Source organism: Brassica napus, chromosome A6 (assembly GCF_020379485.1).
Source record: "Brassica napus cultivar Da-Ae chromosome A6, Da-Ae, whole genome shotgun sequence".
NCBI classification, from domain to species: domain Eukaryota; kingdom Viridiplantae; phylum Streptophyta; class Magnoliopsida; order Brassicales; family Brassicaceae; genus Brassica; species Brassica napus.
In genome coordinates this window covers 20,162,017-20,187,006 of record NC_063439.1, presented here as the reverse complement: position 1 = coordinate 20,187,006, position 24,990 = coordinate 20,162,017, and the positions used below count along the sequence as shown (strand labels likewise).

The following is a 24,990-nucleotide window of genomic DNA, read 5'->3' as shown; positions in this document are numbered from 1 at the left end:
TTGATTGTTGTCCAACCTCTTTAATTAGTCTGGTTGTAACTAGTAACATGTTCCTATCTATTTTATCGAATAAACATATAATATCTTGCTACGAAATCTTAAACAGTACACTTTCGCTTTAGAGAGGAGGATTAGTTTCTACATGTTGTTGGTCTATACTGTACTCATCATAATCCAAGTGTTGGAAACATCACTATACCTAAATTTGAAATCACTTCCAAACATGTACGTGGTCTCATAATGAAGTACTCTTCTCATCTTCCTAACTCAAGCTAATGAACATCTCATCTAACCCAACCTAATTTACATTTTTTTTCGAAATGATCCAAAATCGAAATTTTACAACATAAGCACACAAGGAAATTCACTTTATGTATTCAAATAACTAAACATTCAACATAAGCAACACAAGGAATCCAGACAAATCATAGTTCCAGCTTCTCCTTAATTTTTCTTCTGTGTTCTTCCATTATTTGCGAATACATAAACAACTTATAGAAAGTGAATTTAATTCCTGTGGAATCAAAATGATGAACAAGGACCGAGATTTACTTGGGATCATCACGTCTCAATCAGAAGTCGGAGCATCGACCACGTTGTTCCCAATCGCCGTAACGAGTCGGCTCAGGACCTCTAGGCCCTCCGATCTCACCCGTATCTTTGTTGAAAAACTCTCCACCTCCTCCTCCTCCTTCTTCATCATCTTCCTCTTCCTTGGGCATCTGCAGATTCTCTTGAAGTTTCTGATCTGGCTTCACAACCTGATCCTCATTCGGAGACGGTGATGGTGACTGCGGCGGAGGAGTACCGGAGCTTAGAAAGCGTGATACAGGCTCCATGAATCTAGAGGAGGCGGATCGGCTTGGTGCGATCAGACGGATGATTTTGTTCGTCGCCATTGTTTGTTACTTTGTATCGACTGATATCGATGTAGGCCATCTGTGAGATAGTTTAAGTATAGGGTTCCGATTATCTTTTATTTGGGCCGTAACTTAATAACATAAGCCCAATGGACACCAGGCTCGGAGGTAAACAAAAATTAATATATTAACACGAAGCAAATTAGGCTCCGAACCTGGGCCTTGGGTGCGATTTCGAAAGCGATTTTGATAACTGGGTCCCATATTCTTATGCGGTTATGAGTGACCTGTCACTAAAGAATATCACAGGCTGTTATTATTGTAACAAACAATATTCGCTATTTATTTCGTCATAAAGAAAATCAAGACGTATTTTTTTCTGTTATCTTCAGCGCTTCTCCTCCAAATCTTGGCACGATCGCTCTACATCTCCGATTAACCATGAGCAAAGGCCCAGGACTGTTCTCAGATATCGGCAAGAAAGCCAAAGGTAACATCATCATCCTCCTATGGCTCTTCTCGGTTGAAAATCGCGCAAGTTTTGTGTGCATTTTATGGAATATGCTGCTCCTGGTTCCTTGATTCGTAGTGCTGGTTAGGGTTCTTAGATTTTTCATTCTGGTATGGGTGATGATTTCGATGTTTCCGTGTCGTGGTTTAGATCTGTTGACGAGAGACTACACCTCCGATCACAAATTCAGTATCTCCACTTACAGTGCCTCCGGCGTGGTACGTTTCTTATCAACACTATCCTCAGATTTAGATTTCGATGTATATTGATTACCAACGAGTATTGTTCTGAGTTTATTATTCCATCATTGTATTTTGCCCTTCTTCTTTGACTTTGGATACAAAAGTTATCCTTGGAGGATCCTACTTGTATGATTCGCTCAAATAAGCGAGTTGTTGTGTGTGAGACTGTATTAGTTACTAATATAGCAGTGGATAGTCTTATTTTCATATATCTATGTGTTTTGTTGTTTTAGGCACTTACGTCTACTGCTCTCAAGAAAGGAGGAGTGCATGCTGCTGATGTTACCACTCAATACAAGTACAAGAATGCTGTCTTCGATGTCAAAATCGACACTGATTCTACTGTAACTCTTTTCACTATATCAATCATCCAGTAAACACTACTTAGTAATCCATGTTTCACCTAATGTGTGCTTTGCTTTGGCAGGTTTTGACAACAGTCACATTCACTGAGATCCTCCCATCTACAAAAGCTATCGTCTCCTTCAAAGTCCCTGACAACAGTTCTGGCAAGGTTAACAAAAAAAGAACGACCCTTTTTCTGTATGCCTTTCAGTGATTTTTGAGATTGACTCCATCGACTTATGAAATCTGTTAACAGCTCGAGGTCCAATACTTCCACGACCACGCAGCAGTTACCGCTACTGCAGCTTTGAAGCAGAACCCATTGATCGACATAACAGCCACTCTAGGTACACCCGTCATCTCATTTGGTGCTGAAGCTGGATACGACACTTCCTCCAAAACTTTCACCAAGTACAACGCCGGAATCAGTGTGACCAAACCAGATGCATGCGCTTCCATTATATTGTAAGCAGAAGTGATTAGTAGCTACGGCTTGTGTGGTTCTGATCTGATACTTTTTTTTATTCTCAGGGGAGACAAAGGAGACTCGATCAAAGCATCTTACCTTCATCACCTTGACGAATCCAAGAGAAGTGCAGCAGTTGGTGAGGTTTACAGGAAGTTCTCGACCAATGAAAACACGATAACTGTTGGTGGATTATATGCGATTGATCACTCGACTTCGGTGAAAGCTAAGCTCAACAACCATGGCACGCTCGGTGCTCTTCTTCAGCACGAGGTCTTGCCCAAGTCACTAGTGACTGTTTCCAGTGAGATAGACACTAAGGCGCTAGACAGGCATCCAAGGTTTGGTCTTTCACTCGCTCTCAAACCTTGAGAGAACACACACAGAAACATGAGATGAGTCTCCGAACCATTCTTCTATTCTCTCATTTGTTGAATTCTAAGACAGAACCCGTGGGTTTGCTTTTTACATGATGAATAAGTAGTTCCGCAGTGAAATGGACGGATAATTCTTTTACGAATATGGTTCTTCTTTTGACATTTTCACTAAGCAATTTTCTTGGTATATTTTCACTAAACTCTAAACAAAATGAAATCCATTTCTTCACATTCAAACCAGACAATTTCAATTACAAAATTGGTGTTTACTTTAAACTAGAGGTGCAAGCAAGCAAGCAACAAAAGCCTAGTTGTATCTTTCGTGCTCAATAGGATAATATAAGCATGAATAAATCCACACATTAAATTATACTAGTATGATATCATCAGTAGTTGATAAGGTTTATCATCTCTTAATTAACAAAACATCCCAGTTGGTGTGAGTATCTCTTTATTGGATTTGGATTTGGATTAGGATTAGGATTAGGTGAATCAGACAACGCCCGACGATGTCATCAAACCCCTTAAGAGAGAGTGCGTCTTTAAAACTCATGGCGTAGTACCACTCAGCAGTCAGCACCCACAAGCAAATAAACAACACATTTTCTTCATTTAAAATAAAAATAAACCGACTGATTTAAACATTGTTCGCTGTCAACGTCGAGCCCTGTTCAATTGAATCGTTGAATCTCTCGTTTCCGTGCGAGTTATTTTGCTTCATGGATGTTGCGGCGGTGGGGAGATGTGCCGGAAGGTGCTATGTTTCTCCGGCGTTCGGAGAGTCGCGGAATCTGAGACTATCGCTGTCTGATTCCCGGAGCTTGGAGCCCGCCGGTTTGAAATTTCGCGGGAAAAGTCAACGGAGACTGAGCTTCTTCCGTCGGATCATGGCGACAGACGAGTCGATTTCTGCGCGGCCAGGTATGATGATCCATCTGGTTAATATCTTATATATGAGCCTTTTTGCTTTGGTGATGTCAAAATGTAATCGGAATGGATCTACCCTGACTAGGTGAAACGCAGCAAATCAACGGAAACATCGTCTGGCATTCTTGTCCCATCACTAAATGCGATAGACAAGAACTGATTAACCAAAAGGGTTGTGTGATTTGGATTACTGGCTTAAGTGGCTCAGGTTTGATTCTTTTTGTGATTCTTTGAGGTGTTTCTACTTGATTCATTCAGATCTTTCTTTCTTTCTTTTCCAGGGAAAAGTAGTCTGGCGTGTGCTGTTAGCCGAGCTTTGTACAACCGTGGAAAGCTCTCGTATATCCTTGATGGTGACAACGTTAGACATGGTTTAAACAGCGATCTTAGTTTCAAAGCAGAAGATCGAGCTGAAAACATTAGAAGAGTTGGTGAAGTGGCCAGATTGTTTGCAGATGCTGGAATCATCTGTATTGCTAGTCTCATCTCTCCTTACCGAAAGGAACGAGCTGCTTGTCGTGCATTGCTACCACTAGGAGATTTCATCGAGGTTATTGCAGAGTTCATAAAATGTGAATCGAGAATTAACATGAAAATCTTAACCCTATAATGTCTTGTAAAGGTGTTCATGGATGTGCCACTCCACGTCTGTGAGGCTAGAGACCCAAAGGGCTTGTACAAGCGTGCACGCGCTGGGGAAATCAAAGGTAAACTTAACCCAGCTTGTTTGATCTTCTTTAGCCAACCCATACGCCTTCATGATCCAACCCATATGCTAATTATAAACTATTTCTTCTACAGGTTTCACAGGAATAGATGACCCTTATGAACCACCTTTGGATTGCGAGGTTCGTATATACATATTTTAGTTACATCATATATCCTCTTTTTTTTTCTGAATCATTGGCCTACTACTACTATGATGTGCAGATTGTGATACAAAACAACAGAGACGAGAATTCATCTCTTTCAGAAATGGCAGAGATTGTTGTGTCCTACTTAGACCAAAATGGATACCTCAAGGCTCAAGCCGTCGTAGAGAATCACTCCACATAAGGATTTGGCTAATATGTACAAACATCTCTTGTAATATGCTCAAAAGTATCAGTCTCATCTCATGTATCAATCATCAAACCGCGTTTTCATCGTTTTGAGTGCGATAATAAAATCATTATTGATTTGTAACATGCCTTGACCCCTTTTCGACGTTACCAAATGATTGATGGAGAGAATGAGTCATTATTATGGCCGTTGGCGCCAAATCTCCGGGTGAAAAGCGGTTATCACTACTGGTTTAGGCTAAATTTTGGGGCCCAAAAGTTTAAAATAAAGCCCATTTATAGAACCGGGTACTATTTGTGCCGAATTGGGCTCAGCGGCGGCGATTGTTTGTGTCTACAATACGCGGTGGTCAAGGGGAGTCGTCTCAGATCCCAATCGGAGCTTGAGGGTTTGAGCTGCTACAATCGATTTGAGACTCTCACCAGCTCGATACGAATTTGGATTTGTCAATTCGAAGAAATCAAAGGAGAAGAGGATGGGGAAGAAGCAGCATAGCAAGGATCGAATGTTCATAACGAAGACGGAGTGGGCAACGGAATGGGGAGGCGCTAAATCCAAAGAGAATCGCACTCCTTTCAAGAGCCTTCCTTTCTACTGCTGCGCGTATGTAATTTCCTTTATATGAATTTATCGTTTGTGAGTTTCCTCCTTATCAAGTTTGGATTCAATCTCAGGCTTACGTTTCTGCCGTTCGAGGATCCTGTGTGTACAACCGACGGCAGCGTTTTCGAGCTAACGTCAGTAGTTTCTTACTCTTTTTTAACATTAGACCTTACCTTGATTCTCAATTTGGGTGAGAATTGCAGAACGATAGTGCCTTACATTAGGAAGTTCGGAAAGCATCCAGTTACAGGAGCGCCTTTGAAAGGAGATGATCTTATTCCTCTCGTCTTTCACAAGAACTCTGAAGGTTTCTTTCTTTTTTTTTGTTGTTGCTTTCTTGTCATCCTAATCTGTAGAATAGTTCTGAAAATGCTGAATCTTTGCCTGCTAATTGTAGGAGAGTTTCATTGCCCTGTTCTCAACAAAGTCTTCACTGAGTTTACTCATATTGTTGCTGTTAAGACTACCGGAAATGTGTTCTGCTACGAGGTTTGTTTGTCTTTTTTCTACTAGTTTGCTTCTTGTTGAAGAGTTATTAGTGTGATTCTTATAGTTGTTTATATAAATATTTAGGCAATCAAAGAGTTGAATATCAAAACCAAGAATTGGAAGGAGCTTTTGACTGAAGAGCCATTCACAAGAGCTGATCTTATAACTATTCAAGTACTACTAAATCTCTTCACTCTCTCTCTCTCTCTCTGCCTTAAGCTTTTTTGCAATGGTTTGATCTGGTTACAGCATATTTACTTTATTTTTACAATGTTTTGCAGAATCCTAATGCAGTTGACAGTAAAATAACGGTGGAATTTGATCATGTTAAAAACGGCCTGAAGCTTGAAGATGAAGGTTTGAATTGATGCACAAACCTCTATCTTATCCCAATCCATGTTTTTATTTAGTTGGTTATGATTCTGTTCTCTTGTGTGTTTAAAAAAAAAACAGAATTGAAGAAGATGAACTCAGACCCGGCTTATAATATAAACGCCTCTGGAGATATCAAGCATATGCTTGCAGATCTTGGAACTGACAAGGCCAAGGAGATTGCTTTACACGGTGGTGGTGGAAACAAGGCCCGTAATGAAAGAGCCGCTGCTATTGCTGCCATTCTAGAGTCGAGGTCGAAAATCAAAGAGAGTTCTAAAGCAGACGAACCTAAGCAGACTTACAGTGTTGTGGATGCTGCATCTGCTTCGGTTCATGGAAGAAGTGCTGCTGCAGCTAAAGCTGGGTCCAGTGATAAAACAGCTGCAAGAATAGCTATGCATATGTCTGGAGACAGAGCACCTATTAATACTAAAATGGTTAGTTTCTTGTTCTCAATAATCTCGGTTTTGAGAGGTTGTGTGTTGTTAAAATGTTTTTTTTTTTTTTTTGGGTTCAGGTGAAGAGCCGTTATTCTTCAGGTGCTGCTTCTCGTTCTTTCACTTCCACTGCGTTTACACCTGTAACCGAAAACGATTTCGAATTAATCAAAGTTGAGAAGAACCCAACGAAGAAAGGGTATGTTCAGTTTCGCACAACGCATGGGGATTTGAACATTGAGCTCCACTGCGATATAGCTCCTAGAGCATGTGAGAATTTCATCACTCTTTGTGAACGAGGTTACTACAATGGAGTGGCCTTTCACAGAAGCATCAGGTAATAATGAGATTTGTTTTGTTTTGAGATGCTTTCTTGTGTTATTATGGATTAACATAAGGGTGTTCGTTTGACCTTATTCTACAATAGGAACTTCATGATCCAAGGTGGCGACCCAACTGGCACAGGAAAAGGAGGTGAATCCATTTGGGGAAAGCCATTCAAAGACGAGCCTAACTCGAAGCAGCTTCACTCGGGAAGAGGCGTGGTTAGTATGGCTAATAGTGGTCCTCACACGAATGGTTCTCAGTTTTTCATCTTATACAAATCAGCAACCCATTTGAACTACAAGCACACAGTGTTTGGTGGAGTTGTTGGTGGTTTGTCAACACTAGCAGCAATGGAGAGTGTACCTGTAGATGAAACCGACCGTCCTCTTGTAAGTTTCAAGTAAACTCTATTTACTTGAGTGACAGCATTCTAAGTTCAGCCTCTTGAGACGAGTGTTTTTTTGGAATATATGCAGGAGGAGATTAAGATAATCGAGGCAAATGTGTTTGTAAATCCATACACAGAACCTGATGAAGAGGAAGAAGAGAAAGAGAAAGCTGAGAAGGAGAAGAACGAAGACAAAGACATTGTTAGTATCACCCCTTCCACTATATACAATCTCTCGTCTTTCTCTTTGCTTTCAACCTGTCTGATAAGATTTATGATTTATCAGGAGAAGGTCGGGTCGTGGTACAGCAACCCAGGATCAGGTACAGCAGAAGGTGGAGCCGGTACTGGTGGCGTCGGGAAATACTTGAAAGCTAAGAGTAATGCAGCTACTAAGGACACTAGTGGTGCCACAGACTCTGATATTGCAGCCACTGGAGTGTCTAAGAAAAGAAAAACAACTTCTGCTTCAGCCTCCACAGGGTTTAAAGATTTCTCTGGCTGGTAGGTGAAGAAAAACATTCTCTACCAACTTTGTAAAACTGTTCACTTGTCTTTTGATAGAGCCCAAACCACAAATGAATTGTTGTATGTGAATCTTTGATGATCAAAAGCTGAAGCTGAGTGATAAAATATAATATGGGGTTAGATAAGTTTAACCAAATATTTCAATCAACAAATAGTGGAGTTGTGGTTAAAGGAGTCGAAACAGATGGCATGAGCATACATAATAATTTTCAAAGGAAAAATGAAGACAATTCGATTGGGGTGGTATGACTTAATCCACACAAAACGTACGCTCTCTATTAATTTTTTATTTTTTTGTAACTCAACAAAACATTCATTCAATCTTTAGACCAAAGGTTCTTACACAATAGGTTTATCAACCTCTACAAGAGTTTTAATCCAAGAAGGCATAACAGAAAACAACACGGGGGCATTATTCTCAAAGGAGAGGAGGCCTCTTTTGCTATTCTGTCAGCAGCAGCATTACTCTGTTTTCCTCTATTAATTATTTTGTTTTGGATCTTTCCATAGGAGACTCTTGTTTGTAATGTTTTGTCTGCAATGGTTATATTTACAGAGTACGCATTGTATTATATTTGTTTTGATGGATGAAAATGAAAGAAAGCCTTCATCCTTTTGGCCTAGTTTCGTCTTTGGTGTTACCAAATAGACACAGGAGAACATCTTGTTTTAAGTTTCAAAATTTCCATTTCAATAACTCTTCTCCTTAGCATAGAAAGCTTCATTTACAAGAATCACATTCCTCTTAATTAACTCAAGCATTATAGACATCTAGGTGCATAAGAACCCACTTGAGACTTAACACTTAAGTTTTAGAAACTACAGTATCAAGGCATCTGTTGCTCACAAAGACGTAATGAGACTTGAAGCTAATTTCAGAGACACATATGACTGTCAGCAAATACTATAACAAAGAGAATGAATTTCCACTATCATTTATATGTTGAGACTTGAAGCTAATTTCCAAGAAAACATGACAAAAGAGAATAATGAAGCTTCAATGGTCAGTGGAACTGTTCTAGATTTTGCTATAAACCTACTTTTCAGCTCCATCCGTGGACTGCAAGAGATAAAAGAATGAGAACCTAAGCAACTACACTATCAACCACCTGTTTTAGAAACTCCGATATCAATGACCTGTTTGAGAAACAACACTATCAGCCACAATGCCACATGTTTGGGAAACCACACTATTAACCATTTGTTTGAGAAATTAACACACTATCAGACCACAAAGAGATGAGAATGTAGTTCCCCTAACAAAACCAAGGAGCTTCCTCAAGCAGAGGGGAAAAACCTAAACCAATCATACGTCTCCAAAATTCTCAAGCTGCAGCCTCAAGCAGGCTTAAGATTTCACAAGTATAAGCCAAGCAAACAGGAGATAATTAAAAATTCATTCTTGTCACCTGATAATACTAAATCGGGACTACACAAACTAGCAAAAGGCACAGTATTAATACACACAAATCACAATAGAGAGAAAAGGATAAAGAGCAACGCTATTATATTCCACAAAAGAAGTTCGATATAACGAAAGAGAAACAAGGACGCAGAGCGAGTTCATCAATTATTGATCACGGGGCTTTACAAAGACCCCAAAACACAAACCATAAGAAGTTTTTTAAAAGAAAAGCAGACACTGACAAGAGTTTCAGAAGCCACCACGGAGACGGAGGACCAAGTGAAGCGTGGACTCCTTCTGGATGTTGTAGTCGGCTAAGGTGCGACCATCCTCGAGCTGCTTTCCAGCGAAGATGAGACGCTGCTGATCCGGAGGGATGCCTTCCTTGTCTTGTATCTTGGCCTTGACGTTGTCAATGGTGTCCGAGCTCTCCACCTCAAGCGTGATCGTCTTGCCGGTCAATGTCTTAACGAAAATCTGCATACCACCACGAAGCCTGAGCACCAAGTGGAGAGTTGACTCCTTCTGGATGTTGTAGTCCGCCAAAGTACGACCATCCTCGAGCTGTTTGCCAGCGAAGATGAGACGCTGCTGGTCCGGAGGGATGCCTTCCTTGTCTTGGATCTTAGCCTTCACGTTATCAATAGTGTCCGAACTCTCAACCTCCAATGTGATGGTCTTGCCGGTAAGAGTCTTCACAAATATCTGCATACCTCCACGTAGACGCAAGACCAAGTGGAGAGTCGACTCTTTCTGAATGTTGTAGTCAGCTAGAGTCCTTCCATCCTCCAACTGCTTGCCGGCAAAGATCAACCTCTGCTGGTCCGGTGGGATTCCCTCCTTGTCTTGGATCTTGGCCTTGACATTATCAATAGTGTCAGAGCTCTCCACCTCCAAAGTGATAGTCTTCCCCGTCAAAGTCTTGACAAAAATTTGCATACCACCACGGAGCCTGAGGACGAGATGGAGAGTAGACTCCTTCTGGATGTTGTAGTCAGCAAGAGTCCTTCCATCTTCCAACTGCTTGCCGGCAAAGATCAACCTCTGCTGGTCCGGTGGGATTCCCTCCTTATCCTGGATCTTGGCCTTGACGTTATCAATAGTGTCAGAGCTCTCCACCTCCAAAGTGATAGTCTTTCCGGTCAAAGTCTTGACGAAGATCTGCATGCCTCCACGTAGACGCAAGACCAAGTGGAGCGTAGACTCCTTCTGGATATTGTAATCAGCCAAGGTCCTGCCGTCTTCCAACTGCTTTCCGGCGAAGATGAGCCTCTGCTGATCAGGAGGAATGCCTTCCTTGTCCTGAATCTTGGCTTTAACGTTGTCGATGGTGTCAGAGCTTTCCACCTCAAGGGTGATGGTCTTTCCGGTGAGAGTTTTCACAAAGATCTGCATCTGAAAATTCACACACAAAAATTAACATCAGTAATCAATTTCGAAAACAATCACTAATCAGATCAAACCAAAGATACTAATCTCCGATCGCGAAATAAATAACAGATCCAAGGATAACAACGCAGATGATCATATCATCATAGCTCTAAAATTGAAAACTCAACTATATAAATCGAATCGTCAATTATAAAATTGCAAAGAGCAATCACCGATCCACGAATTGATACAGAATCTAGACGAAAATCACAGATCGACGCTTAACAATGATCAAATCGTTCAAACACTAAACAGATCCTACCAAGAAACTGAGCCTAGATCGTAAAAACGAAGATGAACACACAAAAAGACGAATCGAAGAAGAGATCACGTTGATCGACGAATCAAATTCAAAAACAGAGAACGACTAGCGATTGAACTAATAGAGTAGATGAGATCACGAGACTCACCTTGATTGAAACTTGCGATTGAGAGAGAATTGAGAAGAGTTTTTGATTCTATCGAATTCGAGACCTAATTTGTGAAGGAGATGAGGTCTCTTAAGTTTTAATTTATAAAGAGGGATGAAGCCGACTAGGTCATGAGAGATGTAAGGCGGTCAAGCAATAACCAATAAGATGTAGACACGTATTTAACGTGACGTGTATCTTGCCTTCATTTTAGGTAAATGGAAAAGTATTTGTGCTTTGAGTTGATAACCATGAGCCGTGTGCCGGCCAACAACCCTAGCCGTTTCTTTCTGACTCGTTGATAACCACAATTTCGAACGGCCTTAACAGAAGCCTAACGTTATCATTTAACGACCGTTACGATTCTTTTCTTTAAATCAACGGTGGAGCTGAAACTGAAAGTATCAATAATTGAACCTTGGGTCCACTCTGTCGAAGCCTATCTCGTCTTTTCTGGAAATTCGACTTTGTTTTCGTTCCTTTCCTATTTTTTCAATTCAAGTTGGCTTTTAATTTTGAATTTACATTTCTCGGAAGTAATGCTTTTGTTTTTTAGTAGAATTAAATATTTGCATCGGATAATGTTTCTGGGGAAAAGTGCCAATTTCGACCCAAACTATTTCAGTCGTGCCAAATACGACCCGAACAATTGATCAGTGCCAAATACGACCTCAACTCAATTATAATTCAAAAAAACTACCCGAACTTCTTAAAACGTGCCTAAATCTACATTGACTCTAACAGAAGTTAGTCAATCGTTAACAAGAAAAAACGACGTCGTTTGATATACGAGGAAAAGTGCCAATTTCGACCCCAACACTCTCAATCGTGCCAAATAAGACCCGAACAAATGGTCAGTGCCAAAAACGACCTCAACTCAATTATAATTTAAAAAAAAATTATCCAATTTTTTTCTAAAACGTGTCTAAATCTACATTAACTCTAACAGAAGTTAGTCAACTTTTAACAAAGATAAGACGATGTTGTTTTGATATATGTATTTTTAAAAAAATATGTTCATTTCGGGTTTCAAATCCGTGCTCGGATACCCTTTTAAATGGGCACACTAACAACTAGATAAAAGTAACTTTTTAAAATCACCAAAGTTTTAAATTGAATAAGATGAACAAGAATAGTAGTTTATATAATGGAGAATTTCAATTTGTAATAATATTTCAAAAAATTATTTTAGTCTAGTTGTTAGTGTGCCCCTTTAAAAGGATATCTCAGCACGGATTTGAATCCCGAAATGAACATATTTTAAAAAAAAAATACATATATCAAAACAACATCGTCTTATCTTTATTATTACTTTTTCTGATTTATATAAATACATTAACGTGTTTTTCTTATTTATCATATCTTTAATAAAATTATATCTTACTAAAATATAAATAATAAAATATTTATTATTATATGATCTTAAATATGCTTACAACTTTGAATTTATTTATACAATTTTCTTATATAAATTATTTTTAATTTTTAAAATTAAGTGGGAATTTTTTTAGTTTTCAAAGTTGATATTATATATTTTGATATTTTGTTCAAAAATGTTAAGAGGCCTTTTACCTTTCTTTCACTAAGATATGTTGTACAAAATATTAGACAAATTAAACAATAACTAAAATATATAAAGCAATCACCAAAGTTTTAAATTGGATAAGATGAACAAGAATAGTAGTTTATATAATGGAGAATTTCAATTTGTAATAATATTTCAAAAATTATTTTAGTCTAGTTGTTAGTGTGCCCCTTTAAAAGGATATCCCAGCACGGATTTGAATCCCGAAATGAACATATTTTTTAAAAAAATACATATATCAAAACAACATCGTCTTATCTTTGTTAAAAGTTGATTAACTTCTGTTAGAGTTAATGTAGATTTAGACACGTTTTAGAAAAAATTGGATAATTTTTTTTTAAATTATAATTGAGTTGAGGTCGTTTTTGGCACTGACCATTTGTTCGGGTCTTATTTGGCACGATTGAGAGTGTTGGGGTCGAAATTGACACTTTTCCTCGTACATCAAACGACGTCGTTTTATCTCGTTAACGGTTGACTAACTTCTGTTAGAGTCAATGTAGATTTAGGCACGTTTTAAGAAGTTCGGGTAGTTTTTTTGAATTATAATTGAGTTGAGGTCGTATTTGGCACTGATCACTTGTTCGGGTCGTATTTGGCACGACTGAAATAGTTTGGGTCGAAATTGGCACTTTTCCCAATGTTTCTGTATCAAGTTGGTAAGGGGTTACGTGTGGGCTTTTAGTGTGTCTTGTGCTTGTTTTTTGTTTGTCCGTTGTGGGCTTGTGGTGTTTTGTTGTTTTCTTGGGTCGTTGATGGCCTTTTTGTATCATGTTTTTGTTTAATATAATATCAGATGGCAAAAAAAAAAAAAAAAAAAAAAGTTGGTAAGAGGGTCTTAAAGTTGATGGATCGGTTAACTGGTTAAATATTATTATAATTATTGAATGGATCTCGTTTTGGCCCGGCCCATTTACCCAAAATTTTGATCCGTACTCGAGTTAACATTACTGACAACAAAGTTTGAACTAGTAGAACAAGATTGAACCTTTGATGTTCAAACCTTAATCTGAGTAAAACATTTCTTAGAAATTATTATATAACCTCACAATGGTTTGTATGAAAATGACCTAATCTACAAAATAAATCAACAACAGAGAGATCGATAAGAACAAATGTTTAGCTGTTTGTTTGTATGTTCTAAGGTAAATGCCATTTACTGTGCCAGTATATCGACACTCTCGACCACATCGGGAACCCAAAACTGGACTCCAGAGGCTGATCAGCCGGTCCTCCTACCACTAACGGTAACCACACGTATCTCGAATCCCGCAGATCAGCTGGATTCCACCTATCCGCCATGAAGACAAACGCACCGGGAACACCAGGCAAAGGAATCACATACGTGCTCTGCGCAAAGAACGTTGTTAACCGGAAAACTTTATTACCACCGACGCAGGGGTTCCCCAACTTCTCCCATGGACCCATTATCGACTCAGCCGCATGAGCCAGGGCCTCATTAGGCGCCCAGCCAGTGCACCAAGAAGTGATCATGTAATAAGTACTCTCATGCTTGAAGATAGCAGGAGCTTCCCTGTGCTGCCCAACCATTACTCTCTTCATAACCGGCGTCACGTCTAGGTAGTCTTCTCTCAAGGGTCCGATATGAAGCACACTGTTGACTTCGGAAGAATAAAAAAGGTAAGCAACACCGTCGTCGTCTTTGAAGACAGTCATGTCTCGGCTATCGAACCCGTGCGGACGTTTACTGTATAGATACTCAAACGGACCTGTTGGGTTATCGCTGATGGCTACACCAACTGAAGCTTTAGTGTAGTTAGCGTCGTCGATATGCATCCACATCACATACTTCCCTGTTTTGTCGTTGTAGATCACTTTGGGTCGCTCAAGAACATTAGATCTATGCAGATCGTGAGTCTTGTTTGTCTCTTCGGCTCCGAGTACAATGCCTTCGTTTTTCCATGTCCATAAGTCTTTTGAAGAGTAACAACCTACCCCTATAATATCAACCTGAAGAAGACAAAGACAAGATTCAAATTTAATTTAACCCAAAATAGTAAATGCAAATAGGCACTTACTCTAGCTGGTCCTTTCTTGTGAGCATGGTAGGTTGGTCCATCTTTATATTCACCGTACCAATAGTACGTGTTAGATTTATCATCGTGTAGAATCCCTCCGCCGTGAGCTTGAATTGGGTTTCCTTCTGTGTCCAACCAAATCTTCCCGGGGGAGTAATGAAACGCATCGTTACCCATGTCCTTGGTCGGACCAAAGGAGGAGGTTTTGATGTCGGGAAAGAAGAGATGTCTGATGGGTGACTTGTCGTCAAGAAACTCTTCAGCCAAGGGGATGGGTTTTCTCGATCTCCGTTTACCTGTGCGAGGAGAACGCTTTCTAGGTGGAGGTAATCTCAAGATCTCTTCTTCGACTCTAACAAGGTCATGGAGAGCAGGAGGAGGTAGTTGTTGTAAGTGATGAGAAGGAGGTTGGTGTTGTTGTTGAGCATCGATGTTATTATCTTTTCTGGTGTAGAGCGAGATGAGATGAGTGACGAGTAAGAATCCCACAACGGTCCATACTATAGTAAGCAGTGAATGTCTGCAACCTCCTCCTGCATCATTGCAAAGAACCTTAGTTGATATGGCTTCTCAGTTCTAGATTTCAGATCTCAAGTTACGCAGAAAGAGACTAAAAGTGTTCAAAAGGACGGAGTGATCGGAAGGCTTACCTGAGAACCCCCGGAGGAGACCGAGAGAAGCCGAATTTCCCGGCATCTATCTCCGAAAGTAGAACAAAGGATCTGAATAATTCTCTCAGAAGGAATCTAAAGCTAGATTATTGAGAGAGATACAAAAAAGGTTGGGTAAGAGTGAAGTCTTAGTTGAGATGGATCTATCAAGCTTCTTTGATGATTCCGACGTGCGAACGAAGACGTAGACGACGGTGACGATTCAACTCACCTTCTCCTCCGATTCAACTCTTCTTTTTCCGCGATTTTTGTTCCCCTTCGTATTTAAATATACTGTACATGTGGTGGGAGTGATTAACAAGTGCTATTTAATTATCTCTAATGCACTTCTTTTCCTTTTCTGTTTACTGTGTTATTTAAGGATATAATCCCATCTCTTTAACCTAACAGTATAATAATTTCATTTGGCTTTTCTATCAACTCTAAGCTTATTTATATAATTCATGCACGTGAGATGTGGATCTCGAGTTGAGTGGTTGACAAATTCGTTTCCCACCTTTCTTCAACTAGACTAATTAAAACCCAACTCGTTTCCAAACGATGAACATATGGATGTATACATGATACTTGTTGAGTCACACTTATTACAAATGTCATATTTACATTTCTTCATAAAAAATACTCATATTTTTCACTGGTGAGCAAAAGCTTTGAATAAGCATCAAGTGCTCTGTACCTCCATTACCGATGTTATCAATTCTTTGGATGTTTCTATTAACATTTTTTTCTGCCTTGTCTATGTTTTCTTTCATCTCCTCTGTTATGTTCTTCTCATTATGCTATCCAGAGGTGACTTATTATTGTATAGTACCCATTAGTAATGGGCCATCACTAGTTGGGCTACATTTCCCATAACAAAGCCCATCTATATACGGCTCTCCATCCATTATTGGCTAAAACGGCGCGTATAGGCGCAGCTTCCAATCCCACAAACTCCACCGCCAGTTTCTCCTGGAATCGCCACTTACCAGCTAAAATCATTAGTCCATTTTCAACACGCGCCTCCTTCGCGCGAGTGGCGGTGTGATCTGCACTTCTTTTTTGTTTGTTTTCTTACCCTCGAGCTTTCTATTATTCTTCTTCCGAACTTCTCTCTGTCCCATCGAATCTTTCTTCTCATTGGCTGATACTCAAAATTTAATATTTTCAAAACAGCGCCATGATTTTCGATCTGTCACACACACACACCTTCATTTCCCCTAGTCTAATCAGGACCGTTAATCACACGACTCAGAAGGATCTACGCAGATTCAACGGTCCAGATCTCGTGGAGTTTAGTTTTAATTCGCCGGCTCTCGATTAAAAAAAAAAAAAGAAATCTTCGACGAGATAAGCAGCAGCCCAAGAGCGCAAGAAGGGAAGGCCTAAAAAAAAGGGAAGAGAGGAGGGAGAGAAGGTTCCATTTGACCCACCATAGAGATCCCGTGGAGGAGAATTTGTAGCAGACCGATCTGATCTGTCGTCTGTTGTCTTTCTCGGAAAACTTTTTTGAGTTTTCTAAATCATAACTATGGGTTTGTGGGATGCTTTTCTCAATTGGCTTCGCAGGTTCGTTCCTATTTCAATTTCACATTTTCTTCTTGTTCATGGGTTTGTGATTTGAAAAAAAAACAATCCAACTTTCTTTAGGACGAAATTAGGCTTCTAGCGGAATTAATTTTGATTCATATGTGATTGGTTTCGTCGTTGAGTACCAAAAGAGAATAAAGTCTGTAGCTTTTTTTTTAATCCTCATAAGGAATAGCAGCAATAGGATCACATCAATCTCTGACTAATAAGAATGCTACATACTTGCTGTTTTGATTTGGTCTTCAAGTCTGCCTTAGAATTGGTAATCAAGTTTAGGCTTAGTTACTTTAGACAAATACACTAGGGAATCCATCTTGGAGTTCAATTAGTAGATAAAGACTCCTTCACAAATAGCAAAGTGAATAGCTAGCTTGTGAGTAATGAGGATGTACAAATACTCCTATGGACTAACTGCTCTTGCTTTCTTAGGGAAAATCTCTTTTTGTTTCCAATCACAATTGACTCAATATGTCACTTTGCAGCCTCTTCTTCAAGCAAGAAATGGAGCTTTCATTGATAGGACTTCAAAATGCAGGAAAGACGTCACTTGTTAACGTTGTTGCTGTAAGCATGCTCTATCCCTACCCCAGAAAAAAAACCCCAGTCTTGTTCTATATGTTTCTTAACCCCTATTGATGGATGGTTTTCTCTCCTTTTTCAGACCGGTGGATACAGTGAAGACATGATTCCTACGGTGCGTTACACTTCTCCCCTATTGATGTTTTAAGTAACAAACTATTGGCTCGCTTTTGGATAAATCGTAAAATAAGATTCTTTTACTCTCTTCAGGTTGGGTTCAACATGAGGAAAGTGACCAAAGGAAGTGTCACAATCAAACTTTGGGATCTTGGTGGTCAGCCTAGGTTCCGCAGCATGTGGGAACGCTACTGCCGTTCTGTTTCCGCCATTGTGTAAGAATCTATCTATCTTTTTCTCTATTTGGGGGGTTTTCAAATGACTAAAAACTCTTTGGCTCTCTTGCTGCTGATTATGACTCCAGGTATGTAGTCGATGCTGCTGATCCTGACAACCTAAGTGTCTCGAAAAGCGAACTCCATGATTTGTTGAGCAAGACGTCGCTTAGTGGTATCCCTCTTCTAGTCCTCGGTAACAAAATCGACAAGCCTGGTGCTCTGTCCAAAGATGACTTAACCGAGGAAATGTAAGGCCCCCTCACACAACCAAACACTCGTCTCTTTAACTTGGATTCTCAAGATGTTCTTTTTTTCTCCATTGTTTCCACAGGGGGCTCAAGTCGCTCACAGATAGAGAAGTCTGTTGCTTCATGATATCTTGCAAGAACTCTACCAACATTGACCAAGTGATTGATTGGCTTGTAAAGCACTCCAAGTCTGCAAGCTAAACAGATATTTTCTCAGTCTTTCCTGTGTGTTGCTCCTTTGATGGTGGAAGAAGACAATTTTATTTATTTTGTTTTAAATCATGTGAGAAACAAGACTTGTCTTTTGTTTTTATCGTCTTTCTTCTTCTGTATATTAGTCTTGATTGGTTTTCCTCTTCTTATGCAACAAATTTCACCTTCCTTCAGGGTTGAATTTGAAAGGATTGAAACATAATGGCGTAATTCATAATTTTCCAGAAATATCAGACCAAAAACGGAGATTTTTAAAATTAAAGAAATAGAGATAGGATAAAGCTAAACGTTTACGCTTCACTTGCTACCTACTACTATCCTCGCAAAACAATGGACGCATCGGTGGTGAGATTCTCCCAATCTCCGGCAAGATTGCCGCCGGAATTCGAACCGGATATGGAGAAAATCAAACGGAGGCTCCTCAAGTACGATGTCGATCCCACCCCTAAAATCCTTAAAACCCTCCGAAAGAAGGAAATTCAAAAGCACAACCGGAGAACCAAGCGCCAAACCGAGTCCGAGACGGTGTACACGGAGGCGCAGAGACGGACTATGGAGGAAGAAGCTCACTTCGAAACACTACGGCGGGAATACAAGCAATTCACGAGGACTGATTCGGGAAACAGAAGCGGAGACGGCGAAAGGAGTCTGATAGTTGGGAATCCATGGGAGGGAATCGAGAGGGTGAGGTTGAAGGAGCTCGTCGGTAGTGTACGGAGAGAAGAGGTAAGTGGCGGGAAGCTGAGGAGAGAGAATCTGAAAGAGCTGAAGAAGATACTGGAGCAGGATCTCCGTTGGGTTCTCGAGGACGACGTTGATGACGTGGAAGATCGAAACGACGACGTGGGAGGATTTGATCCTGCGAAACGGTGGCGAAACGAAGGAGAAGCAGTGCGCGTTCTCGTTGACAGGTATATGATTATTTCATTGGTTCATTAGCTTTGATTGATTCATGACTACATTATTGTTTGATTGATTTGCAAATTAGGTTGAGTAGTAGAGAAATTACTGAGAAGCATTGGAAGTTTGTGAGGATGATGAATCAATCAGGGCTTCAGTTCAGTGAAGATCAAATGCTTAAGATTGTTGATAGATTAGGACGCAAAAGGAGCTGGAAACAAGCTCTAGCTGTTGTTCATTGGGTCTATTCCGATAAGAAGCGTAAACATCTTAGGAGCAGGTGATTAGTAGTTCCCTTTTTTTCATTGATTGTGGACTATTATTTATGTTTAAACCATTACTAGGTTTGTATACACCAAGCTTTTGTCTGTTCTTGGGTTTGCAAGGAGGCACGAGGAAGCTCTCCAGATATTTAATCAGATGCTCGTAAGTAACTTCTGATTTGAGTTGATTATAGTAAGCATTTTTCGTTGGGGGTTAACTCTCATCCATTAGTCAATTTAGGGTGATCGCCAGTTGTATCCTGATATGGCGGCATACCACAGTATTGCTGTGACGCTTGGACAAGCTGGTTTTTTGAAAGAGTTGCTTAAAGTAATCGAGCGCATGAGGCAGAAACCAACCAAGCTTATTAAGACTTTGCGCCAAAAGAACTGGGATCCTGTGCTTGAGCCTGACGTGGTTGTGTACAATGCTGTAAGTGAGCTTTTGCGAATTATGGAACAAAATCACTATTTCTAATTGCTGCCTGGCTTTAACCGGTTCCCAGATTTTGAACGCTTGTGTTCCATCACGCCAATGGAAGGCTGTTTCATGGGTATTTATAGAGTTGAGAAAAAACGGTCTGAGACCTAATGGAGCTACCTATGGACTTGCGATGGAGGTAATGTTTTTGCTTTTCAACAGAAACGAAACGTTCTAGATGGTCTGTAATTGTAGTAGAAACCCTCAGTATATTTATTCACAAAGATATGCATGTTACAGGTTATGCTAGAGTCAGGGAAGTATGATCGTGTTCACGAATACTTTAGGAAGATGAAAAGCAGTGGCGAAGCTCCAAAAGCAATTACATACAAGGGTAGCTACTGGTTCTCTCTGTAATTTTGGGTTTTCGTTTCTTCTTTTTGGTGTTTATAAGGTAATATGATTTCTTATGGCGCGTAATATGATTCTCAGTTCTTGTACGAGCTCTCTGGAGAGAAAACAAAATCGAGGAAGCTGTTGAAGCAGTTAGAGATATGGAGCAAAAGGGAGTTATAGGAACAGGTTCAGTTTACTATGAACTGGCATGCTGTCTCTGCAACAACGGGCGCTGGCGTGAAGCAATGCTCGAGGCAAGTTCCCTCAATAGTTTAACCCTTCCTGCTTATCAGAAAACCTCTGTGGTATTTATTTTCTTCAATAATGCAGGTTGGGAGGATGAAAAGGCTTGAAAACTGCAAACCCCTCGAGATCACCTTCACAGGACTCATATCGGCTTCGTTGAACGGTGGTTATGTTGATGATTGCGTGGCTATATTCCAGTACATGAAAGATAAATGCGATCCCAACATAGGAACCGTGAACACGATGCTCAGAGTTTACGGAAGGAACGATATGTTTATAGAAGCGAAAGAGCTGTTTGAAGAGATCGTCAGAGAAAAAGAGACTCATCTGGTCCCAGACGAGTATACATACAGCTTCATGCTCGAAGCTTCAGCTAGATCGCTTCAGTGGGAATACTTTGAGCATGTGTATCAGACAATGATTCTCTCCGGGTATCGAATTGATCAAACGAAACACGTACCAATGCTTATAGAAGCATCAAGGGCTGGGAAGGTAGCAGGCCTTAAACATTTTTAGTGTATATGGAACCATGAGCTAATGTAATTTTGTTTGTAAATGCAGTGGAGTCTTCTAGAGCATGCCTTCGATGCAATTCTTGAAGATGGAGAGATCCCTCACCTATTGTTCTTCACCGAAATGTTGTGTCATGCGGCAGCTAAAGGCGATTACCAAAGAGCAATCACGCTGACCAACACCGTGGCTCTGGCTTCGTTCCAGATCAGTGAAGAGGAATGGAGTGATCTTTTCGAGGAGAATCAAGACTGGATCACTCAGGATAATCTACAGAAGCTCTCTGATTACATCATTGACTGTGATTATGCAAGTGAACCAACGGTCTCAAACCTCTCAAAGTCATTGAAGTCTCTATGTGGGTCTTCTTCTTCTCCAACACAGCAGCCATTGTTAGCCATTGATGTAACAACTCAAAGTCACAGCGAGAAAAAACCGGAGGAGGCTTTGCTTCTTCATGATACAACAATGGAAGATGAGAATGATGTGAAAGGAGAAGCTTGGGAATTTACGGAGACTGAACTTGAGACGTTGGGTCTAGAGGAACTAGAGATCGATGATGATGAAGAATCCAGTGATTCTGATACACTTTCAGTTTATGACATTCTTAAAGAATGGGAAGAGAGTAGTGAAAAAGAGAGTTAAAATGCTTGTAAATTTTTCAAAAATCTTAATTTACTTTCTCATTCATCTCCCTTCAAACCAGCTTGTAGATCATCCACAAACAGAAAAAGATAGTCTCAGGTTTTTACAGAATCTCAGAGTTATGAACATACACATGATCAAACTGCGGATTTACACTGCTACTAACCAAAAACAAAAGACGAGAAAGGTATTTGAAAACTTTTTAACTCTGCAGGTGATGAGATACCGCCTGATTGGTAATAATATATATATATATATATATAGGGGCTTGCTCAGTTATAGAACTTTCCCATGATGCCTTCTCTTGCTTTAATGTTTTACCAAGTATGATTACGGATCCTCAACTTCAAAGCTTTCACGGCTGCCTTTGCATATATCTGAGCAGCTTCAGCTTCGGCTTCTGCTCTTTCTGCATCTTTTGCTGCTTCTTCTGCCTCTGTGATTGCAAACTCTGCTTCCGCAACTGCTCTTGCAGCAGCTTCTGCAGCGTCTTGAGATGTCATGCCTTTTATCATAAACATCTCTCCGTCTGCCTCTGGACTTGGTGAGTCTTTTTTGTTGTTTCCTTCCAACAAGAGTTGAGGAGACTTCTGTCTTGCTCCAACGCTAGTAAAATTAGTAGAAAACCTGTACCTGTGCTTTATCTGAAATAAGAACAAGAAGAAGATGCAACTTAGATTTAGGATAATCATGAATTATTTGTATTTTAATTATCTAGTTTATTTTAATAGTTATCTTAATTTGTTAGTATTTATCTTTAAGGCTTTTTCATAGTTTTAGTATTATTATTTGCCTAGAGTTCTACAGCTTTTGTTAAACAATAGTATCCTCATTCCGCTACATGAGTAAGCACTTGATAATGCTGAGAGTATGATGAAGTGTCATGAAAACTTGAATCAAACGTTGTTGTGTGTGTTACCTTAACTAATGGTCCATTTGATGACAAGTGCTTTAATCTTACTGCCACGTTTCTTTTCATATTCGGCGGAGTCTTGAAATTCTCCTGAAATTTTACAGCTACTAAGTGAGTATATACGACAAAACCTCGAAAAGAAACATAAGGTTCACAAATCACAATGCTCTAGGCGTTACCTCTATATACAGAAAGATCGATGTTCTGTCGGAACCGCGTGTTTCCTTCAAGTTAGTAATTGCCTCCAAGATAATCCTGTCCAAACTACAAAGAAAGACACTAGCTCAATATCTTATATAGAGTTTCGAACAAAAACTAAAATCTGTATGAGGTGCATCAATGAACTAAACCTTGTAATTGATTTCTTTGAGGCATGAGTTTGTGGCGATCCAGCACCAAAACCTCCGGGCGATGTTGGATTCGTCCGTTCTTGGCCATTAGCCAAAGAGACAATGCTAAGAGGTGTAGTGTTGTTGTTATCATCTTGTTTAGGAGCCGGTAAATTCCTTCTAAGTGCAAGTTTAGCCTTCTTCCTTGAACCCCATAACGCAGTCACACTTATATTTCTCCACTTGTCCTGTTACGCTTTTGAAATATCAAAAGACTAATCCGAAACAGGCAGTCACAAACTAAAACAAAAGCAGATATCTTTAGCCAAAACCCAACAGCTACTTGTTTTGGAATTGTAAAGGCTGTACCTTGAGATCGACATTAGAGCGAGACTTAAGAACAGAGCTAAACTGAGGATCAGAGAGAATGGTACGCCACTTTCCAGTGCCATGTTTAAGTACACCAGCTTTAAGGGCAGCTTCTTCTTCCGGTGTCCACTTCTGCTTTGGGGCACCCATCCACACTTATCAACAAGTTCTCAAGAAACTAAAGTTTTTCCTAATATGTTATTCTTCTCTTTATTTTCTTCTGTAAAAGAGATGAAAACACTACAAATCCTTAGAATTTGCGAAATGAGTTATAAATTACAAGGACTAAATCTATGGAGCTAGACAACCTCAAAGGCCATTTGGTGAACATTTTAATTGTAAGTTATTAGACCGTAGAGGAATCTGGTCAATGTAACTAGAGATTTGTGAATAATTTTACCAATTTTTTTCTAATAAACTTATAGAGCAACAAGCAGACAATCTTGTCCAGCCAAAGAAAAAACACTCAGATATAAATAAATAAAAGTGACGGAGAATAATTAGATAAGCCCAATGCTCTCAATTTAACAAATCAACGAGAGTAGTAAACCAAAACAGGATCAAGTCCCATGTTTTGTCCAGTGATTTCACCCACAACAACAAAGACAACGTCGAAATCTAACATGAATTACGCTAACAATCTCATACATCACAAGCCAAATCACCAACACAAAGGTAGATCATCTATCAAAACCAAATGCAACGATCGTAAAAAAACGGAAACACAGAGAACATAATTGAGGAGGAGGAGAAGAAGCATCCTTCCTACATCAAACAAGAACCAAAGGATCGTTTTTTAAGGAGACACTCTTGATGATGAAAGCTAATTCTTCATGTACATGTTTCATGGATCAAATGTGAATCTTCTTAAAATTTCGGTGAAACGAACGAAGAAGACAAAGACCAGAGAGACTAACCACAAGGAACAACAACATCCATAGATATGAAGGAAAACAAAAAAAAAAAACAAAACTGGAGCTTTCCTTTGTATATCCAAATTACACATCAACACCTTCTTTTTTTAAAGTAGCCCTTTATTTCTCAATATTCATCAATTTGCCACTAAGTTATATCATATTACAAGATAACCCCTATTATCTAAACCTATTTTAAACAAAATACTATTATTTTACAGCATATATTTTAGAGAAAAAGACTATGATAGCACTAAACCAAGTATTTGTTCCCAAAGTAGCACTCAAGGTTCAAAGTCACAAAAATAAGTTTCATTAAAGAGGTAAATATACATTTATACCCTTTGGGTTAATTAATCCAAACCTTAGGGTTTAGAGTTAAGGGGTGGGGTTTTGGAATTAGGTTTTAAAATTTTATAAAAAATAAATATTAAAATAAAAAATAAAAAATTTAAAAACAGTTTCAAAAAGTATTTTTAAATTATAAAAAAAAAATTTCAAAAAAAATAAAAAAAAATTTCAAAAAAGCAATTTTCAAAAAAAAATTATAAAAATTTCGAATCTGAAAACATATAATGTGAAACTATAAAAAAATTTCTTTTTTTTCATTTTTTTATTTTTATTTTATTTATTTTTATTTATTTTTGTTTGTTTATTTAATT

The 24,990-nt window shown here is 39.3% G+C and overlaps 9 protein-coding genes across 14 annotated transcripts; 5 read left to right on the top strand and 4 right to left on the bottom strand.

Moving 5' to 3' along the window:
* Nucleotides 1-289: 289 nt before the first annotated feature.
* LOC106443786 (succinate dehydrogenase assembly factor 4, mitochondrial-like) lies at nucleotides 290-941 on the bottom strand. Its single transcript, XM_013885343.3, has one exon. The coding sequence runs from the start codon at nucleotides 897-899 to the stop codon at nucleotides 573-575; it is 327 nt and encodes a 108-aa protein (XP_013740797.2). The 5' UTR covers nucleotides 900-941; the 3' UTR covers nucleotides 290-572.
* A 219-nt stretch (nucleotides 942-1,160) lies between these two features.
* LOC106443901 (mitochondrial outer membrane protein porin 2) lies at nucleotides 1,161-2,963 on the top strand. Its single transcript, XM_013885452.3, has 6 exons — nucleotides 1,161-1,350; nucleotides 1,522-1,589; nucleotides 1,847-1,957; nucleotides 2,041-2,127; nucleotides 2,215-2,423; nucleotides 2,490-2,963. Exons 1-6 carry the CDS (start codon nucleotides 1,302-1,304, stop codon nucleotides 2,794-2,796), a joined length of 831 nt encoding a protein of 276 aa, XP_013740906.1. The 5' UTR covers nucleotides 1,161-1,301; the 3' UTR covers nucleotides 2,797-2,963.
* A 178-nt stretch (nucleotides 2,964-3,141) lies between these two features.
* Nucleotides 3,142-4,913, top strand: LOC106348158 (adenylyl-sulfate kinase 4, chloroplastic-like). Of its 2 annotated transcripts, XM_048734998.1 has the most exons (7): nucleotides 3,142-3,374; nucleotides 3,592-3,722; nucleotides 3,814-3,936; nucleotides 4,010-4,278; nucleotides 4,351-4,435; nucleotides 4,530-4,576; nucleotides 4,659-4,913. In XM_048734998.1, exons 2-7 carry the CDS (start codon nucleotides 3,689-3,691, stop codon nucleotides 4,782-4,784), a joined length of 684 nt encoding a protein of 227 aa, XP_048590955.1. In that variant the 5' UTR covers nucleotides 3,142-3,374; nucleotides 3,592-3,688; the 3' UTR covers nucleotides 4,785-4,913. The 2 variants fall into 2 exon arrangements, with proteins under 2 accessions (XP_048590955.1, XP_013643286.2); XM_013787832.3 differs by lacking the exon at nucleotides 3,142-3,374 and having other exon boundaries at nucleotides 3,400-3,722.
* Nucleotides 4,914-5,098: 185 nt separating this feature from the next.
* On the top strand, nucleotides 5,099-8,068 carry LOC106443806 (peptidyl-prolyl cis-trans isomerase CYP65-like). Of its 2 annotated transcripts, XM_013885364.3 has the most exons (11): nucleotides 5,101-5,393; nucleotides 5,465-5,527; nucleotides 5,597-5,700; nucleotides 5,791-5,882; nucleotides 5,967-6,056; nucleotides 6,164-6,239; nucleotides 6,336-6,694; nucleotides 6,775-7,031; nucleotides 7,122-7,410; nucleotides 7,498-7,611; nucleotides 7,696-8,068. In XM_013885364.3, exons 1-11 carry the CDS (start codon nucleotides 5,266-5,268, stop codon nucleotides 7,915-7,917), a joined length of 1,794 nt encoding a protein of 597 aa, XP_013740818.2. In that variant the 5' UTR covers nucleotides 5,101-5,265; the 3' UTR covers nucleotides 7,918-8,068. The 2 variants fall into 2 exon arrangements, with proteins under 2 accessions (XP_048590953.1, XP_013740818.2); XM_048734996.1 differs by having other exon boundaries at nucleotides 5,099-5,393; nucleotides 5,465-5,700.
* Nucleotides 8,069-9,427: 1,359 nt separating this feature from the next.
* On the bottom strand, nucleotides 9,428-11,450 carry LOC106348160 (polyubiquitin). The gene is made up of 2 exons (XM_013787835.3): nucleotides 11,184-11,450; nucleotides 9,428-10,737 (listed from the first exon to the last, which is right to left on the bottom strand). Exon 2 carries the CDS (start codon nucleotides 10,735-10,737, stop codon nucleotides 9,592-9,594), a length of 1,146 nt encoding a protein of 381 aa, XP_013643289.1. The 5' UTR covers nucleotides 11,184-11,450; the 3' UTR covers nucleotides 9,428-9,591.
* Nucleotides 11,451-13,778: 2,328 nt separating this feature from the next.
* LOC106348161 lies at nucleotides 13,779-15,754 on the bottom strand. The gene is made up of 3 exons (XM_013787836.3): nucleotides 15,458-15,754; nucleotides 14,808-15,340; nucleotides 13,779-14,739 (listed from the first exon to the last, which is right to left on the bottom strand). The coding sequence occupies exons 1-3, from the start codon at nucleotides 15,501-15,503 to the stop codon at nucleotides 13,909-13,911; spliced, it is 1,410 nt and encodes a 469-aa protein (XP_013643290.2). The 5' UTR covers nucleotides 15,504-15,754; the 3' UTR covers nucleotides 13,779-13,908.
* Nucleotides 15,755-16,766: 1,012 nt separating this feature from the next.
* Nucleotides 16,767-18,590, top strand: LOC106348164 (ADP-ribosylation factor-like protein 8b). The gene is made up of 6 exons (XM_013787840.3): nucleotides 16,767-17,026; nucleotides 17,530-17,611; nucleotides 17,709-17,741; nucleotides 17,837-17,958; nucleotides 18,048-18,209; nucleotides 18,293-18,590. The coding sequence occupies exons 1-6, from the start codon at nucleotides 16,989-16,991 to the stop codon at nucleotides 18,408-18,410; spliced, it is 555 nt and encodes a 184-aa protein (XP_013643294.1). The 5' UTR covers nucleotides 16,767-16,988; the 3' UTR covers nucleotides 18,411-18,590.
* A 123-nt stretch (nucleotides 18,591-18,713) lies between these two features.
* On the top strand, nucleotides 18,714-21,914 carry LOC106348162 (pentatricopeptide repeat-containing protein At5g67570, chloroplastic). Its single transcript, XM_013787837.3, has 9 exons — nucleotides 18,714-19,333; nucleotides 19,411-19,602; nucleotides 19,667-19,748; nucleotides 19,827-20,018; nucleotides 20,092-20,205; nucleotides 20,307-20,400; nucleotides 20,499-20,656; nucleotides 20,733-21,140; nucleotides 21,210-21,914. Exons 1-9 carry the CDS (start codon nucleotides 18,753-18,755, stop codon nucleotides 21,801-21,803), a joined length of 2,415 nt encoding a protein of 804 aa, XP_013643291.2. The 5' UTR covers nucleotides 18,714-18,752; the 3' UTR covers nucleotides 21,804-21,914.
* Nucleotides 21,816-24,421, bottom strand: LOC106348163 (telomere repeat-binding factor 2). Of its 4 annotated transcripts, none has more exons than XM_013787839.3 (6): nucleotides 24,332-24,421; nucleotides 23,415-23,634; nucleotides 23,067-23,293; nucleotides 22,896-22,980; nucleotides 22,723-22,806; nucleotides 21,816-22,447 (listed from the first exon to the last, which is right to left on the bottom strand). In XM_013787839.3, exons 2-6 carry the CDS (start codon nucleotides 23,562-23,564, stop codon nucleotides 22,121-22,123), a joined length of 873 nt encoding a protein of 290 aa, XP_013643293.2. In that variant the 5' UTR covers nucleotides 23,565-23,634; nucleotides 24,332-24,421; the 3' UTR covers nucleotides 21,816-22,120. The 4 variants fall into 4 exon arrangements, with proteins under 4 accessions (XP_013643293.2, XP_013643292.2, XP_048590954.1 ...); XM_013787838.2 differs by having other exon boundaries at nucleotides 24,184-24,389; XM_048734997.1 differs by lacking the exon at nucleotides 24,332-24,421 and adding an exon at nucleotides 24,184-24,321 and having other exon boundaries at nucleotides 23,415-23,654.
* Nucleotides 24,422-24,990: the final 569 nt, after the last annotated feature.

What these genes read in the sequence shown, in the direction of transcription:
- LOC106443786 (XM_013885343.3), bottom strand. Translation starts at nt 899, where the DNA reads ATGGCGACGAACAAAATCATCCGTCTGATCGCACCAAGCCGATCCGCC.
- LOC106443901 (XM_013885452.3), top strand. Translation starts at nt 1,302, where the DNA reads ATGAGCAAAGGCCCAGGACTGTTCTCAGATATCGGCAAGAAAGCCAAA. An exon ending in CTTACAGTGCCTCCGGCGTG is followed by an intron (nt 1,590 to 1,846) that starts GTACGTTTCTTA and finishes TTGTTGTTTTAG; the next exon opens with GCACTTACGTCTACTGCTCT. An exon ending in GCATGCGCTTCCATTATATT is followed by an intron (nt 2,424 to 2,489) that starts GTAAGCAGAAGT and finishes TTTTATTCTCAG; the next exon opens with GGGAGACAAAGGAGACTCGA.
- LOC106348158 (XM_013787832.3), top strand. Translation starts at nt 3,521, where the DNA reads ATGGATGTTGCGGCGGTGGGGAGATGTGCCGGAAGGTGCTATGTTTCT. An exon ending in GTCGATTTCTGCGCGGCCAG is followed by an intron (nt 3,723 to 3,813) that starts GTATGATGATCC and finishes TACCCTGACTAG; the next exon opens with GTGAAACGCAGCAAATCAAC. An exon ending in TACTGGCTTAAGTGGCTCAG is followed by an intron (nt 3,937 to 4,009) that starts GTTTGATTCTTT and finishes TTTCTTTTCCAG; the next exon opens with GGAAAAGTAGTCTGGCGTGT.
- LOC106443806 (XM_048734996.1), top strand. Translation starts at nt 5,266, where the DNA reads ATGGGGAAGAAGCAGCATAGCAAGGATCGAATGTTCATAACGAAGACG. An exon ending in CTTTCACAAGAACTCTGAAG is followed by an intron (nt 5,701 to 5,790) that starts GTTTCTTTCTTT and finishes TGCTAATTGTAG; the next exon opens with GAGAGTTTCATTGCCCTGTT. An exon ending in GCCTTTCACAGAAGCATCAG is followed by an intron (nt 7,032 to 7,121) that starts GTAATAATGAGA and finishes ATTCTACAATAG; the next exon opens with GAACTTCATGATCCAAGGTG.
- LOC106348160 (XM_013787835.3), bottom strand. Translation starts at nt 10,737, where the DNA reads ATGCAGATCTTTGTGAAAACTCTCACCGGAAAGACCATCACCCTTGAG.
- LOC106348161 (XM_013787836.3), bottom strand. Translation starts at nt 15,503, where the DNA reads ATGCCGGGAAATTCGGCTTCTCTCGGTCTCCTCCGGGGGTTCTCAG. An exon ending in TCTCCTCCGGGGGTTCTCAG is followed by an intron (nt 15,341 to 15,457) that starts GTAAGCCTTCCG and finishes GCAATGATGCAG; the next exon opens with GAGGAGGTTGCAGACATTCA. An exon ending in ACAAGAAAGGACCAGCTAGA is followed by an intron (nt 14,740 to 14,807) that starts GTAAGTGCCTAT and finishes TGTCTTCTTCAG; the next exon opens with GTTGATATTATAGGGGTAGG.
- LOC106348164 (XM_013787840.3), top strand. Translation starts at nt 16,989, where the DNA reads ATGGGTTTGTGGGATGCTTTTCTCAATTGGCTTCGCAG. An exon ending in CACTTGTTAACGTTGTTGCT is followed by an intron (nt 17,612 to 17,708) that starts GTAAGCATGCTC and finishes CTCCTTTTTCAG; the next exon opens with ACCGGTGGATACAGTGAAGA. An exon ending in GTGAAGACATGATTCCTACG is followed by an intron (nt 17,742 to 17,836) that starts GTGCGTTACACT and finishes TACTCTCTTCAG; the next exon opens with GTTGGGTTCAACATGAGGAA.
- LOC106348162 (XM_013787837.3), top strand. Translation starts at nt 18,753, where the DNA reads ATGGACGCATCGGTGGTGAGATTCTCCCAATCTCCGGCAAGATTGCCG. An exon ending in AAAAGCAATTACATACAAGG is followed by an intron (nt 20,401 to 20,498) that starts GTAGCTACTGGT and finishes TATGATTCTCAG; the next exon opens with TTCTTGTACGAGCTCTCTGG. An exon ending in AAGCATCAAGGGCTGGGAAG is followed by an intron (nt 21,141 to 21,209) that starts GTAGCAGGCCTT and finishes TTGTAAATGCAG; the next exon opens with TGGAGTCTTCTAGAGCATGC.
- LOC106348163 (XM_013787839.3), bottom strand. Translation starts at nt 23,564, where the DNA reads ATGGGTGCCCCAAAGCAGAAGTGGACACCGGAAGAAGAAGCTGCCCTT. An exon ending in TCAAAGAAATCAATTACAAG is followed by an intron (nt 22,981 to 23,066) that starts GTTTAGTTCATT and finishes CTTTCTTTGTAG; the next exon opens with TTTGGACAGGATTATCTTGG. An exon ending in CAAATGGACCATTAGTTAAG is followed by an intron (nt 22,448 to 22,722) that starts GTAACACACACA and finishes TTCTTATTTCAG; the next exon opens with ATAAAGCACAGGTACAGGTT.